This window comes from Tachysurus fulvidraco, chromosome 2, assembly GCF_022655615.1.
Source record: "Tachysurus fulvidraco isolate hzauxx_2018 chromosome 2, HZAU_PFXX_2.0, whole genome shotgun sequence".
NCBI lineage: Eukaryota > Metazoa > Chordata > Actinopteri > Siluriformes > Bagridae > Tachysurus > Tachysurus fulvidraco.
In genome coordinates this window covers 25,988,744-26,005,825 of record NC_062519.1, presented here as the reverse complement: position 1 = coordinate 26,005,825, position 17,082 = coordinate 25,988,744, and the positions used below count along the sequence as shown (strand labels likewise).

General features: G+C 41.0%; 1 protein-coding gene across 8 annotated transcripts in view; it reads left to right on the top strand.

The window, feature by feature from the left end:
- patj (PATJ crumbs cell polarity complex component) overlaps positions 1-17,082 on the top strand; it is a 120,604-nt gene that overhangs the window by 37,489 nt on the left and 66,033 nt on the right. For 7 of the 8 annotated variants that reach the window (XM_027169911.2, XM_027169910.2, XM_027169909.2 and 4 more), the window contains exons 22-29: positions 942-1,023; positions 2,883-2,982; positions 5,062-5,142; positions 5,271-5,342; positions 5,715-5,892; positions 6,065-6,175; positions 7,443-7,502; positions 9,678-9,777. In XM_027169911.2, coding sequence (XP_027025712.2) covers positions 942-1,023; positions 2,883-2,982; positions 5,062-5,142; positions 5,271-5,342; positions 5,715-5,892; positions 6,065-6,175; positions 7,443-7,502; positions 9,678-9,777 — 784 coding nt within the window. The remainder of the gene's footprint in view (positions 1-941; positions 1,024-2,882; positions 2,983-5,061; positions 5,143-5,270; positions 5,343-5,714; positions 5,893-6,064; positions 6,176-7,442; positions 7,503-9,677; positions 9,778-17,082) is intronic. The other variant, XM_027169912.2, reaches the window with a different exon arrangement.

Genomic DNA, 17,082 nt, shown 5'->3' with positions numbered 1-17,082 from the left:
TTTTTTTTGTTTCTACTCTCTTTCTTATCTTTTTTTTTTTTTTTTTGTTTTTTTTCTTCTCTTTTTTTTTTTTTTTCTCTCTATTTCTCTTTTTTTTTTTATTTTTTTCTTCTTTTTTTACTTTTTTTTTCTCTCGTCTTTTTTTTCTCTTTGTGCCGCGCGCGTGTGTGTGCCGCGCTGCGCGCGTGGTTTGTTTTAGCTGTTTGTTTCTCTTCTCTTCTCTGCTCTCTCTTTTTGTTTCTTCTTTTTTTTCTGCTTTTGTTTTCTTCTTGTTTTTTCTTCTTTTTAATTTCTTCTCTCTTGCTCTTTTATTTCTTCTATTTTGTTTTCTTCTTCTTTTTTTCTTCTCTGTTTTTCTTCTGTTTCTGTCTCTTTTGTGTGTGTATGAGTGTGTGTATGAGAGTGTGTGTGTGTATGAGTGTGTGTATGAGAGTGTGTGTGTGTATGAGTGTGTGTATGAGTGTGTGTGCTCTTATTCATTTACTCCTTTAGTAATTAATTCATGTACCTTCACTGATTGCTTTATTCTGGTCAGGGCCGTGGTGGATCCGAGGCAGGATTAGATCTTGAATGAGTTCTCAGTCCATTAGAGTTCACCATACACACACACACACACACACACACACACACACACACACACACACACACACACACACACACACACACACACACATGCTCATTATTAAAACCACCTGCACAAGTTTATTATATTTTCAACTGTTACAGTAATATTGATCTCTAAAACACTAGGAATAAAGAAATTCTCTTGTATTCTCACAATAAAGGACATGCTGCTGTGATGGGTGTTTTTCTGGTATGCTATTTCACTTCCCCTGAGACTGATGGACTACACTAAGCAGTTTGGTTTATTCCACTATTACATTGTCAATACAGTTATAACCAAATATCTTTTTTCCTTCTCTTTCTTACGCCCATGGAAGGTGGCGGAGGACAGAGCTGCAAATGAAGATGATTTTCTAACAGAAATGGAGTCAAGCCTAAATTTCCATCAGCATCCCCTCAGTGAGTGTGTGTGTGTGAGTGTGTGTGAGTGTGTGTGTGTGTGTGTGTGTGTGTGTGTGTGTGTGTGTGTGTGTGTGTGTGTGTGTGTGTGTGTGTGTGTGTGTGTGTGTGCACTTTCAGTAAGTTGTGTGTTTATCTATGCAATATCTGAATTATCTGCAGCCACAGACTTTATCTGTGCGGATAAAGAAACAGAAATGCCATTGAATAGGTTCGCTTGTGTAGCCTGACCGTAGTTAGCCGAGGCCATTATATATAAGAACTGAAGTCAGGTCATTAGACTGCTTCTCAGTTTCAAAACATTTGAGAGCCAGTGAATAGTCTAGTAATCAGACCATTTTACTTTTAATCAGTTTATGTTGGCTTTAACAGCTTTGGCAGCAGGAATATGTCTCAAACCAGATAGTCACAGCAGTGAGAGACACTTTAGCTGGCACCTTCCTAATCAGTGTCGGGTCTGTCATGTCACTGACACCGTTAGAAGATGGTCTAGCTTCCACTAAAAAATCACTGTCAAAATGTCAAGCTATTTATATCACATAAATTTCCTTGCCTAATACTTTTGCTTTACAGATAGGAACTGGTTTATTTCATAGCCCCAGGTCTTTTTGGTGTTTTCAGATGGCTTGCTTGGCCAGTCTGACTTTGACAGCAGGTTTATTAAGCTAGGGCTTGACAATCTGCCAAAGGCAGACAAATATCGATCTTTTGACAAGCCATTTAGTTTATTTAGAGTAAATCTTTCCGCAGCACCAATATGTGCTTACTGTTACTGTATTCTTGGTAAAGGCTAGTTTACAATTTGTGCTATTTCCTAGAAAGATGGTAATAAATCCCAGAATATGAAGATCACAAATACTCTTTCCATGAAGACATCACGTTTGCTCCACCTCGACCGCTCTAACTTGATGTGTGTAGGTGTCTGTGCGTGTGTGTTTTAGATTGGTAGCCTTTTGTGATGACAAAGTTATATGCATGTTAAGGTTGTTGTCTTTCAGCTGCTGTTATCTTCTGTATTGGAAGGGAATACCGTATTTTCCGCACTATAAGCACACCTAAGAGCCTTAAATTTTCTCAAAAATCGGCCGTGCGTCTAATAATCCGGTGCGCCTTATGTTTGCACCGAGTTCCAAAAATCTGTAAAAATGTGACGTGACGTGACATACGGCTAAGTACGGTGACCCATACTCAGAATTTGTTCTCTGCATTTAACCCATCCGAAGTGCACACACACAGCAGTGAACACACACACACCGTGAACACACACCCGGAGCAGTGGGCAGAAATTTATGCTGCGGTGCCCGGTGTGACTTTGGTAAGCGCTCCGCTTGGTTGACTGTCGGACCATTTCCCACTGACACAGGGACGTAATACATACACTACGTACGCTGGCAGCAATAAACCAATCGGAGAACATTACGTACTTACGCTTACCTCCACCACGCCTCCAGTAGGTACAGTGTACTACTGGTATGTTGCAATACATCATTTGTTTTTTCCTAACCTAGGTTGTGGTAAATGCACCTTAAGTTTGTTTGCCATCCACCTATAAAAATCAGAAGAAGAAGAAGAAGACATTTGTTTGTCTAAGGACCCCCGAAAATGGCACCAGTGAAGAGACATGCTTACAAGACACAATTACAAGACACAAATGTTTTAGCATGCGCCTTATAATACGGTGCGCCTAATGTATGGGTTAAGTACAGAAATAGACCCCGTATTTGGACTGCGCCTTATAATCCGGTGCGCCTTATGGTGCGGAAAATACAGTAGCTTTATTAACCAAAGTAAAGCAAATTAACGGTCATGGCTGACGAATGGAATCAAATAAACATGCCTGTTTATGTCTGTGATTTCAGGTCAGTCAGCACAGACATGGGTGGAGTTAGCAGAGAGTGAGGCGGACTCAGATTCGCGGAATGAAGGCTCCGAGCTCACGCTGACTGACACAGACACAGAGTGAGTGGCACATCAGTCTCAGTTTAAATCTCTGTGTTTAACAGACTGCTCATAGACAACTCCTGTACAGTATAGACATCTTAGGACTAGTCTGCAGTTAGAGTAACGTTTAAAATATACGCTTAAAACACCCGCTGCTGTTATTGGTACCTCTGCAATCACCAAGCACTTTATTAGGAACACTGTACTAATACTGGGTAAAACTGCCTCAATTCACCCTGCCACAGATTCCACAAGATGTTAAACATTCATTTGAGATTCTGTTCCATGCTGACATGATTGTAACACACAATTCCTGTACATTATACAGGGACTGTGCATCTGTAATAGGAATTGCATGGTGTATGTTTTTTGTTGTGTTTTGTCCCCACCTACTGGAATAAAGATGTATTACAGAATGATCTACCCAGGAGACCATCAATACTCTCACAAACACCATTTGTTTATAATCCTAGCTGGAAGGATGTTCAAAGGGTGATGAATCTAAGTTTACAATGCTAACAATGGTACTAGTGTCAAAAATGAAATTTACAAGGGACAAATGCGTGTCTCAATTTTGTGTTTATACTATAATATATTCTGAACAGTATTTTATTCAACGATATTTAAGCTAACAGAAATGTTTCAGTACTACTTGATATTATTTGCAAAACCACACTGTACTATAAAAAATTGTATTATATTTTGAAATGTCAATATATTTTGCTGGGGGGCACGGTGGCTTAGTGGTTAGCACGTTTGCCTCACACCTCCAGGGTTGGGGGTTCGATTCCTGCCTCCGCCTTGTGTGTGTGGAGTTTGCATGTTCTCCCATGCCTCAGGGGTTTCCTCCCCGGTCCAAAGACATGCATGGTAGGTTGATTGGCATCTCTGGAAAATTGTCCGTAGTGTGTGTGTGAGTGAATGAGAGTGTGTGTGCCCTGTGATTGGTTGTCCAGGGTGTATCCTGCCTTGATGCCCAATGACACCTGAGATAGGCACAGGCTCCCCGTGACCCGAGGTAGTTCGGATAAGCGGTAGAAAATGAATGAATGAATGAATAGATTTTGCTATTGGACTTGCCTATGTTACATCACTATATATTTGTGAGGGTAAACATTTAATTTGATGTGTTTTATCCTTTAATGATTTCTTTTATTTCTATATTTACATTACTGTGTTGCTTTGTTTTAATGTCAGTGAACGGATTAAGATTTTCTTCACCCCTATGTGCCTCCGACTAAATTTGCCAGTTCCTTTTTTTTAGACAGGTGACTGTTTTGTGTAGAAAAACTCATCATGCCAGGGAGTTCAGAAATTCAGTTTCCTGACATTAACACATCTGAAGTCAGAACACCACAGCCAACAAAAAACAGATTTGACCAGTAATCTCTGTGAAATCTTATTTTGTGTCTCATTTCTAATCAGTAATCTCACCGATACATAATAATGTGGATCTTCTCATTATGTTCGTCAAACTTAGAGACTAGCCTAGCAAATAGGGAGGAAGAGAGGCAGGGGGGAGAGGGAGAGAGACGGGAGGGAGAGAGAGAGGGAGGCCTCCTCAGTGACTTGTAGCTGTATTGTGATGCAGCTGAGCCCCTGACATCTGCTCGTGCTGTCAGTCAGTGATGGACAATTTAAGATGTCAGGTATGCATGTGTGAGAATGAGCATGTGCCTGTGTGTACCTGTGTAAGTGTCTTTCATGTAGCACGGTGACGTCTTCTAATAAAACTTCAGACAGCAGCAGGGGCTTGAGATTGTGAAAATGAAATGAAAGTACACTTAGTATTAGTAGGTGTTTTATGCAGCTATATAGAGTCGGTGACCTCCAGAGGAAAACAAAAATCCAATTGTCAGAGGCACACTACTGCGTTATCACCTGCATTATTCAAATTCCTTTTCCTTCATAGCTTGCTTTTTTTGTATTTGCTTTTGAGACCAGTGTTGATCTGATTGTCAGAATTTTAAGCTCACTGAGCAGAAATGATGATGGCTTAATTCTTTTTTGATACTTCTCTAATTTACAGGCTTAATGATATGTCTGTGTGTATAGGAGAAGAGAAAATATTAGCTTTTTCCATCTTGCATTCCACAGGTCTGCACAGCCAACTTCATATGTCAGAGGGAAGAAGAGAAGTCAGGGGGCTGCAACGGGGCTGATGAGACATGAACACAGGTTAGAAAACTAAATGCATTATGAACCTTTGGGAACAAATCTGCTACAAACATTAGAGTTTATAGTTCATCTTATTTCATCTGTGACCTACTGTGTGTGTGTGTGTGTGTGTGCGCGCATGGTATCAGTGATTTACCAGAGAGAGAGGATGGAGAGGGAGAGGAAACGCCCATCTTCAGTCACTGGGGTCCCCCACGCAGGTTTTTCCTAATTTCTTTGCTTTTAAATTTGTGATGTGTGTATATATATATGTACTTCCTTTATAAGGAGTTTCAGATTCATTTTCACCTCTTAATGTATGTTTATTATGACGATATTGTCTTCTCGTGGATTTCTTTTAATAGTCACCGTTGAGATGATTTTCACCTCTCATGATTCATGTGATATAAATTCATAGCATATCACTAATATTCCTACATATAAACATGCAGGCTAGATAAGTTCAGAATGTATTTCGCTGCTGAGAAGTTTACCTAATTAATATTTGAATGTAGGAGGAATTTGTCAGGCTTAATTAGATATAATGTGACCAAACCTGGAACTTGGGCTTGAATGTGATTTGTATTTTGCAGAGTGGAGGTGTGGCTGGATCCTGGTGAGTCTCTGGGCATCAGTATCGTTGGCGGCCGTTCGGTTATAAAGCGCCTGAAGAATGGAGAAGAGCTGAAAGGCATCTTCATTAAACAGGTGCTTCCAGACAGCCCTGCAGGACGTACACACGCACTCAAAACTGGAGACAAGATCTTGCAGGTGAGCAACACACACACACACACACACACACACACACACACACACACACACACACACACACACCTACATATTGCCACATCTGTGCTGCTTTAAAGGTGGTACAGAGTAGAAATAGAAAGATGTGCAGCTGATTACACAAAAGTCTGACACTGTGTCCTGTTCTGTTCCTCAGGTAGCTGGTGTGGACCTGCAGAATGCCAGCCATGAGGAGGCAGTACAGGCCATAAAAAGTGCCCAGAGCCCTGTAGAGTTTGTTGTGCAGAGTCTTTCATCCACTCCCCGGGTATTGCTCACTATTTTTTCCTCCTCCAGCTGTCTTTGCTACTTGGTCACTGTGTCTTGGTTACTATCTAATGATAGCCTGTAAATGACAGCTGATTGTTTGAACCAGATTTGATTTTAAAGAAGAAAGTTTTCTACATTGTGGCATCGTTAAAGGACAAACTGAGCCATCAGTTAATGTTTAAGAATAAAAAAGAAACAAAAATTAGCTTACACAAATAATTCTACTGAAACTAAGGATAGAATCATAAAACGTCAGCATTTAGTTATACATTTGATACGCACCTCAAAACAAGTTAATACATATTATTACTTCCCTTTGAGCAGCTATAAACAATCATTTCTCTCTTTTCCTTCATCTTAACGATTTTAGCTTTTCCTTACAGACAGAATTATCTCCTTACAGAAACGATCATGATGTTAAAAATGACATCTGTTTGTGTCGCTGCCACTATACAAGATTCAGTGATTGAGCTGTCAGTGTAGAAATGATAAGATGACTAATACAGAACTGCTGAATTGTTAACTCTGCTTCAGTCTTGTTAGTGTCCTTTCAGTTGCTTTTTAGCTTCGCTCTAAAATCTGGGCCACGTATCATGGCTGAGTTTGATGCTGACGTGATGCAGAATACATTGATTTCAGCTTCAAGATGGTTACTGTTACTGTTTTTAGCTAGATAACAGTCATCTATCGGCTGAGCTACAGAAGGAAATCTCTTCGGTTTGAGTTATTTAGAGTTTGATTATTCAGGTTGTATGGTTACATTGCACATGCAAACTGCCGGCTGTAAACTTAACCTGCGGTTATTTTTAAACCACATACTCTTGTACCTCTAGTATAAAAAGTGACAAACTATTTTTAGGTAAAACAGGGTAAAAAAAAGAGCGGCATATGTGTTTAGTATCGAGCTTGTAATAATGAAGAACCCCCCTTTCTGGGAATAACGCCCGATTGTTTGATCTTCAGTTTCACACTGGCGTAGCGTCTATAAATAAAATCTTCTGCTTGTCACACGACTGCATTTTCAGTACATTTCCCCCCTTACTACGTGGTTAGATATCTATTTTCAGATCTAAATCTGTTTCTGCTGTGTTACTGATGTGAGAGATTGATTCTGCTCACCACAGGAGCACATCTGCAGCATGACTTGAGCTGCTTTGGTGTGTGTGTGTCTGTGTGTGTCTGTGTGTGTCTGTGTGTGTCTGTGTGTGTCTGTGTGTGTGTGTGTGTGTGTGTGTGTGTGTGTGTGTGTGTGTGTGTGTGTGTAGCCTGTTTCAGTCACAGCCTCCAATATAAGACAGCACAAGGCCAAGAGGAAAGGCGTGCTGGTAAGCAGCTTGTTCTCCCCATTTATCCCTTTTCTTTTTCTAACTTTGTTTAAATCTAGCTTTTGTCACTCATCAGGCAGCGTGTTTGTCTGGAATTTTATTCAATGTATTCAGAGCTTTAACAAGAGGGCTCAAATTCTAGTGAATGAGATTGTGTTGGTATTGGAAGCACTAAGCAGGACTGGACTAAAGTATAACCATTAGCTTGTATATAATTAACTTTCTCTGCAAGACACCATAATAATGCTGTTGAGCTGACTGTAAAGTTCAGACCTGTATCTTCACTTCTTTGGTCATCCAACAGCCTGACATCTATCTTGCTATCTGTGGTGTGAATAGTACGTCATCACCATATTTAGTTCTGGTTTCTCTTTGTAATGTACTGCTAGAGGTGGTGCAATATTCAACACTGATTTTCTTTTCTTTTCTTTCTTTCTTTCTTTCTTTCTTTCTTTCTTTCTTTCTTTCTTTCTTTCTTTCTTTCTTTCTTTCTTTCTTTCTTTCTTTCTTTCTTTCTTTTTCAAATCAGCGTTTGTCTTTCTTTTGTTACACAATCTGTCATCAGACTCCTAAGAAGTTTGGACTTCAGTCAGCTGGAGCAAGGAAAAGTATATTGAGCTGCAGGTCCCCAGGGAAAGAGCTGTGGATTTTTTTCCACTTTATCAAATCGCCTTATTCCTCTAAACATAACCCATTTAGTGTATCCTTCAGGATCTCTGGAATGTTCCAGATTGACTCAATGCATAGTGAAAACGACTTGACTGTTTGGAAATTGCTTGTTTTCAAATTCTTCTGTATGACAAAGACGTAAAACATATTTATTGGCAAACTTGTGCATCTTACTGTACGTGATGATTTTTGTCCAGCCTGAGAAAGAGGGGAAAAATGAGAAGATCATTCAAAAGAAATGGTGTCATCTCCTCTGTGAGGTGTCATATCTTTTACTGAGCACAGAAATGGCCAAATTCTTGATTAAAACCGATTTAGTTTGTAATTAAATTAAAATAGCAATAATTATCCTAATTGCCCCTTCAGCCATTAGTATGCCACATGGCTCCTGAGGATATGAGAGATTATTCAACCCAATCTGTGCAAGTCTCCTCATTTGTTGCTAAGAAATTTAATTAACATTCCAGCAACTTACAGAAAGGAGCTCAGTGTCTTCTGGAGCGAAAAGACATATTAGGTGGTTTAAGAATCCAACAGAAGGTCAGAAGTGGAAGTCTCAGGAGAAGAAGGTCACACTGATATTTAGACAGCTCTACATTTTGAGTCACTTTCTTCGGCTCCATGATTATTTTTCAGAGGATTCAATATGAAGCGCTAACTCTGAAGCTCTTTAGCTTCTGCATCATTCATTAGGTATTAATCAGGCATTAGTGAATCTTGATATGTCTGAGCAGGTACTCGGCTCTCTTGAGGATGCAACTCCCGGTGCTACGTAGTTTTATGCGCCGTTTATTAGCAGCAGCGAATAGGATTAATTAAACACGACCGTCATTTGAAAAATATCCAGCAAATAGCCTGTTTATTTAGGCAACCTGGTGATGACGTGAGCTTTTCACAGGCACTTTGGGTGGTTGTCTGTGTGTAGTGTGTGCAAACAGCTTGGAGCATTTGCTAAATGAATGTACACGTAGATGCAAAATTGAAGGAAAAAAGTAAAAGATTAATCTTCCTGTTTTATAACTCTGATTTTTATTATGGTCTTATGAGGAGGTGGATGATGTTTATATCCTTTTAAAGGAGCTTTTTTAAAACATAAAACATTCACCATGCCAGTCAACAGTTGTAGACACAGCTGGGTGGATAAGACACGTCGGTAGGTGCAAGAACTGATGGGCGAGTGTATAGGTGAATACATGGGAGCACTGAAGACTGGGTGGAAGGATGCATGCAGTAGGTGGCTAGATAACTGGATGAATTGAAGGATGCTTAGATACGTGTGTGGAATGGCATAAGACAGATAGATAGAAGTGAGGTTAAAAATCTGCTAATAATGTGGAACAGTACATTTGGAGAATAACTCCAGTGAATTATACAGAGCTGTGTCAAAGATATGTTTCATAATTACATGTGTAGCTGTTTACCTGTCTGATCAGCTGATAGATACATAATATTGTGATCTCTCTCTCTCTCTGTGTGTGTGTGTGTGTGTGTGTGTGTGTATGGTAGAAACCAGAACAGCAGACTGCGCCTCCCCCCATGCGTCTCCCTCCACCATACAGACCTCCCAGCCTTGTGCAGGAAGAGAAGGATCCCGAAGAGGATAGAGGTTGGTGATATTTATTATTATTATTTTTTTTTTCCAATCAATTAATTTTTCCCCCCACGTTTACCTTTTGTGTTTATTTACATCACAACATGGCCTTCTGTTTGTGGACATCCACTGATCAGGAATTAAATCTATAAAACTATATCCTTGTAAACCTATTTAATTAAAGAAGTGTACTGTCTGGGAAGCATCATAAATTTTTCGCTCTGCGTCCTGGCTATTCTGCTTTATATCAGACATGACCTGTTGTTACTTTGAGTCTTCATCACAAGCCCTCAGTTTTTTACCGTGTACATTCTGAGCATCAGAAGCACACACACTTGTCTGTGTATAACATAGGCAGCCTTTTGGAAAATTAATCGCTATAATGTCATGTCCACTGGAACTATATTATTATTATTATTTATTTATTTATTTACTTTACTTTACTTTATTTATTTAAATTTCCATCCATTTTCTACCGCTTATCTGGGGCCGGGTCGCGGGGGCAGCAGTCTAAGCAGGGATGCCCAGACTTCCCTCTCCTCAGACACTTCCTCCAGGTCTTCCGGGAGAATACCGAGGCATTCCCAGGCCAGTCGAGAGACATAGTCCCTCCAGCGTGTCCTAGGTCTTCCCCGGGGCCTCCTCCTGGTTGGACATGCCCGGAACACCTCCCCAGGAAGGCGTCCAGGAGGCATCCGAAACAGATGCCCGGGCCACCTCAGCTGACTCCTCTCGATATGGAGGAGCAGCGGCTCTACTCTGAGCTCCTCCCGAGTGGCCGAGCTCCTCACCCTATCTCTAAGGGTGTGCCCAGCCACCCTGTGGTGGAAGCTCATTTCGGCCGCCTGTATCCTGGATCTTGTCCTTTTGGTCATGACCCAAAGCTCATGACCATAGGTGAGGGTAGGAACGTAGATCGACTGGTAAATAGAGAGCTTCGCCTTGCATCTCAGCTCTTCCTTCACCACAACAGACCGGTATATCGACCGCATCACTGCAGAAGATACACCAATCCGCCTGTCGATCTCCCGCTCCATCCTTCTCTGACTCGTGAACAAGACCCCAAGATACTTAAACTCCTCCACCAACCTGTAGGGGACAAACCACCCTTTTCCTGCTGAGAACTATGGCCTCGGACTTGGAGGTGATGATTCTCATCCCCGCTGCTTCACACTCGGCTGCAAACCGTCCCAGTGCACGCTGGAGGTCCTGATTGAGGAAGCCAACAGGACAACATCATCTGCAAAAAGCGGAGACGAAATCCTGTGGTCCCCAACCCGGACTCCCTCCGGCCCCCGACTGCTTCTAGAAATCCTGTCCATATAAGTAATGAACAGGACCAGTGACAAAGGGCAGCCCTGCCGGAGTCCATCATGCACCGGGAACAAGTCTGACTTACTGCTGGCAATGCGAACCAAACTCCTGCTCCGGTCACATAGGGACCGGACAGCGCTTAGCAGAGGGCCGCGGACCCATATACTCCCAGAGCACTCCCCACAGGTCACCACGAGGGACACAGTCAAAAGCCTTCTCCAGATCCACAAGACACATGTGAACTGGTTGGGCAAACTCCCATGAACCCTCCAGCAGCCTGGCGAGGGTATAGAGATGGTCCAGTGTTCTATCGGCCGAATTCTCCTCTCCAGTACCCTGGCATAGACTTTTCCGGGGAGGCTGAGGAGTGTGATCTCCCTGTAGTTGGAACACACCCTCTGGTCCCCCTTCTTAAACAGAGGGACCACCACCCCAGTCTGCCAGTCCAGAGGCACTGTCCCCAACCGCCACGTGATGTTGCAGAGGCGTGTCAACCAAGACAGCCCCACAACATCCAGAGACTTGAGGTACTCAGGGCGGATCTCATCCACCCTCGGTGCCTTGCCACTGAGGAGCTTCTCAATTACCTCAGTGACCTCAGCTTGGGGGATCGATGAGTCCACAAGTGAGTCCTTGGCCTCTGCTTCCTCAGTTTAAGACATGTCGGTGGGGTTGAGGAGAACCTCGAAGTCCTTTCACCGTCCAAGAATGTCCCATGTCAGCAGATTCCCACTCCCAATGTAAACAGTGTGAGCAGGGCACTGCTTTCCCCTCCTGAGGCGCCGGACGGTTTGCCAGAATTTCTTCATGGCCTCACCGAACTCCTCCCAGACCCGAGTTTTTGCCTCCGTAACCACCCGGGCTGAAGCTCGCTTGGCCTTCCGGTACCTATCAGCTGCCTCCGGAGTCCCCCGAGCCAACAAGGCTCAGTAGGACTCCTTCTTCAGCTTGGCGGCATCCCTTACATCCGGGGTCATTTATTTATTTATTTATTTATTTATTTATTCTGGCTGTGTCTTGGACTATTAAAGACTCTTCTTGACATGGCCGGCTTTATTCTTTGTGGACTGCATGTTTTATAGCCCCAGCTCTCTCTAGAACGTATTAGAGGTTATCAGAACAGTCCCCAGTGTTCACCTGACTTGCTGTGAGCTGAAATTTTCAGAGCTGTGTCCTTATTAACTGTTATGCTAGGTGTTGAACCACAGATCTGCAGGAACAGGCTTTGGCAGCTAGAACATAACATTTTTAGTCACAGCACTGCAAAATTCTCCATTCTGATTGATTAGGAAGTATTTACTCATTTTCCAGGTTTTCTGGGAATAAGTGATTATTTATCATGTGTGGAAGGAGTCTCTAGTCTCAGTGATTTTACGTTTTCCAACAGAGAAAGGTTTGAGAAAAGTTTATTGCGAATATAAAGAGCTGATTTTTTTTCTTGTTATAAACAAGAGGCTTATGAGGGAACGACTGTTTATAGCTGCTACAGCATAAGTGATAACAGAAACTCGTTTGGTTCATAGTTGTTCTGGAACGTTTAAATGGAAATATAACCAGGTAACAGTATGATGTGCTGCTTTTGAGTTTAAAATCATTGTTGGTAAATTGTTGTGGTACATGCAGAATAAATTCCTTGGGTGTGTGTTGTTTAAAAGGGTAATAAAAAAACTCATTCATGTCACCATTATTTAATATGTATCTACAGTATAACTGCTCATACAACGCATGGAGTTTGTTAAATGATAAAAGACAAGCTAGCATTTATTTTTCATTCGGAAAAATTCTGATGGCAAGACACAGGAGATGGTGCGAAGTTTTAATAGAATTTTCATTTAGAGTTTTTATGATCTATTTTAGGCTCTTTATGAGATTTAGATTAAGTGTAGAAACATTCACATCAGACACAACTCTTGAAATTCTACTTTTTTTTTTTCACAAACTCAACTTTTTTTTTTCCAAAATTGGTACCATTGATGTACACAAATATAGCCAGGAATTGTCAGGCACAGGGTTTTGTGTGTGCTAGTCAAGTGCTATGGCTCTGTAACTTCACATCTGGTACCTGACAGGATCTCTGTGACTGATAAGCCACGTTAGTGCTGATGCTCATGCTCTTATCAGGCAGCTGTCTGTAGCCCAGACCTGCTTAATGACTGTCACCGCAATGACGGCAGTCAATAGTTCAGCTGAGCTAAACACACCCTCACCTCATATTGCTGCATGAGCTTTACACACACTAAATGTTCAGGCTGAAAAGCTACTGTAGAAGCCACCAGGGGTGTGAAAGTCAGCAGTTTGCTTAATCCCTCTGTATAAAACATGCTGAAGCGCCCGGATTAAGATAAGAGTAATCTACTGTGTATATTGTGTCTATAGAGTGCGGCAGATGGGGAAACTTTTGTAAAACTCGTAACAATGGAATTACTAGAGCTGGCCTTGTAGTAGGACTTCAGCGATAAAGGGTTTGCTGACTGTCTTATTCATTTTCTCTCTGATTTCACACACCATTACAGAAATAGATAAGACCATCATCAGACTGTTAATATGTGTGTTTTGTGTTTATACTCCATTGATTTTGTTGTCTCTTAAAAATTAAAGCTCCTAAATCTCCCCTTCACATCTGCTCGACTGGAACAGTATATTCATGGCACAGTGCTGGCCTGGCATTTTAGCTAGAAATTGATGTGCACTTTAGAATGACTGAATGCCACCATCTGTCCCAGTCTGATGCAAGAGCAACGGTTTGGAGAAGTCCAGCAAAGGCTGGCTACTGCGTGTGTGCGCGCGCGTGTGTGTGTGTGTGTGTGTGTGTAGCCTTGCTTGTGTGTGTGTGAAATGTGAGGGATCCTGAACACGGGTCATTCATTTTCAGACATCAGTCAGCTTGAGCAAAAGCAGTGTGGAGAGGTTACAGTGTGCAAGAACAATTGCTTATCCTGGCTCAGGGATTCAAATTATTGTTAGTGGAGGTGACAATATTGAGAGCTTCTTCCCTTCATCCCAAAGGATATCAAGGCTAAATATTATCTTTTGCCCAAACTGAAAACAGCTTTAAATAATATGAGCTCAAATTCAAAGAACCCTTCTATCATACTTGCAGTATGATTCTTGTAACAAGCACTTTGAGTACTAAGTAAGCACCATAAATAGGGAAGTTTGCTTAGGCTGTATACAATTGACGCTTTCCGAACCTATAGTCATTTTCCATACCATGGCATGTAATAAGAAAAACTTAAGTACTTCCTGCCTCTCACCATGTGTACATTTTTTTTTACATCACTTAAATGACTAAAGCTGATTGAGACATCAGTTGTTTATGAACAGAATCTTGGTGCTTAAGCTAAACTAAAAGTGGAAAAGCATGGGATTTGCCCCAGTCCCGAGCTTTCTCAGAGTGTCAGTGATTTCCATGCTCACATTTTCACTCTCACAATATCGCTGTCCTTTTTGCTTATTCTCACGCCACTGTCGGCCCTGTGGTACTTCACTCTGATGACGGTCAATAGCTGATGCACTGCTGCCATCATTCGCTCCATTGTCCTTGTTATTTCACAGCGGTGTGTGTGTGTGCACCCTGTGCTAACGCTGCTCTACTGTGCTGTGTGTCTCTCACCCCAGAGAGTATCCTTGGTTGAGGATTGGTTTGGGCTTGTGTCATAAAGCAGTAACCTACACTCTAATCATTGTCTTGCCTTTCCTCTTACCTCAAACGTCTATGTGTATAAAAAAATAATAACTGCAGAAGAAGGATTAAAATGATGTGTTCTCTAATTAAAAAAAAAATTATAATTGCAACAGCTTTCAACGCAAGTTATTGTTGGTTTTAACTCTGAATAGACACACAGACATGAACCTTAGAGCACTAAACAGCTACAGACGCAAATTACGGATAGTGGCATTGTATTACACCTCTAATGAATACTATGATCAATTTCAATCATGATCTGGTGCTAACAGACAAATAATGAGTAGAATCTACAAGATACACGTTCCCGATAATACAAGAGAAACTGAGGACCATTTGTATTTTAGGTCCCAAGAATCAACCAACTGATCATGTTTCCTGGGACCTTTAAATAAAATGGTCCTTAGTTTCTTTTATATTCTCTTATATACGTCTGTGTCTCTATTCTATTCTATTCTATTCAGAGTTAAACAAACAATAACTAAAGTTGTAGGCTGTTGTATTTATAATTTTTTTTAATTATTTCTAAAAATAATTGGTTATTTGGTTTAATTTTGGTTTCCCAAAATGTAGATGCAAACAAATGACCAGTCTCATTTAAACCACTATAAACCTGGCCAAGCAGTTACTAAGGATGACCACATGAATGCTGTAAATGCATCAGTTACACTCATGTCACAGTCTTTCTTTGCCTCCTCAAGCTTTATATTCAACAACCTTTTTTCGTCTGCACTAAATCAGGGGTCTTGTGAAAGTTTCTGGAAAGGTGTCTAAAAAGTGTGTTCACATTCAAATCCATTCCTAACCTTCAGACTAAAAGAAGTTCACTACTAGAAATGTATATGACGATCTTGCACAAGAATGTTTACGGGAATTTTTGACGGTGCCGCGTTAGGAACAGAATGGTCTCAGGAGATCATATGATCCATAGGAACATCAGTCATTTATTGATTTCTTTTTGCACAGGACATTTTTATGAATCTTAACTTGTATTCATCCATTTAAAATCTAATATTTGGCAAAAATCTAAGCATTTCCCAGTAATCTTGCAAAGTAAAAGCTACTACCTGTTGCTTAGAGAGCTGCCATCTCCAAATGCAAGCGACAAGTGAATTTCTCTATTTTTCTTCACTAACTGTATGATTTTGAGTGATTAGAGAGTAGCATTATTGGACTTTGGCCTATCTTGGCTTCATTTCCTTGTCCATCTTCTTTTGTTTTGTTCTTTAGATAATGATGCAGTTGGCAGTGAGCCACCCTCCATTTTATTAGCTCTTATTTAAGACTTTAAGTCTTGCATTATCAATATACCATTGTGGAGGTAGAGCTATCTGTAATATTTGTGTTCTCTCTGCCTACTTCAGCATGAGAGAGAGAGAGAGAGAGAGAGAGAGAGAGAGAGAGAGGAAACTGGGGTTTCTAGGTGGTGCAATTTCTTTCATCATGGCAAAGATCACAGCTTCTTGTTTCATCAGTTAATTAAATCAAGTGTGATATTGGGGAGCTTGGCTGAGGGTTAATTAATTGGGTATTATTGCCTTTCATTCATTCATTCATTCATTCATTCATTCATTCATTCATTCATTCATTCTGGTGCATTAAATCACAAGTTTCCCATTTGTGTGTTTTACCTGTCTGACCAGTCACAGAGTGCTCTGTATTTCTCTGTTCATACATTCACTTTGATTGGCTGGATATAAATACACCATGTAGGCCAAAGCAGTGACCACACATTATTTCTTATCTCATGATTTACTTAGGCTCTGTTTTTCTTTATCTAGCTTTTGTTGGATCCCAGCGTTACCAAGGCTCGGTTAGATCTATTACTATTACTATTTTAGGTGCCTAAAATTGCTGTAGCAGACTGTAGGATGAGCTTTGTGAGCTTTCAGTAGTTTATGGGGTTAATGGAGTGTTCAGTATTGTGCAGCCTTCATTTAGAGGACCTTGGCACCCTGATGGCTTGTGCACGAAGAATCGCACCAAAAAAAGCCTAGTGTCAGCACTTTTTTCTCCCAGGTGAGAAGAGCAATCATAGAAGAAGTGAAGCATGTGAAGTGAAGTGCTCATGCAGTGAAGGTCAGCAGAGATGAATAGGATCTTGTGAAAGCGATTGTGGGGTTGTTAATAACAATAATGACGACATAATTCTACCCAATCTTCTTTCGCACAGAAGGTAGAAAATAATATTTCTGTTTTTGTTTTGCAGGCTAGAGCAGCTGACTGTTGTATGGCCAGAGATTCCTCAGTAGTAATCTGTGGTTTGGGAGAAAACGTGGAGGAAGTCCTGTATTGAAAATATTATCTGTTGTTTTTATTCT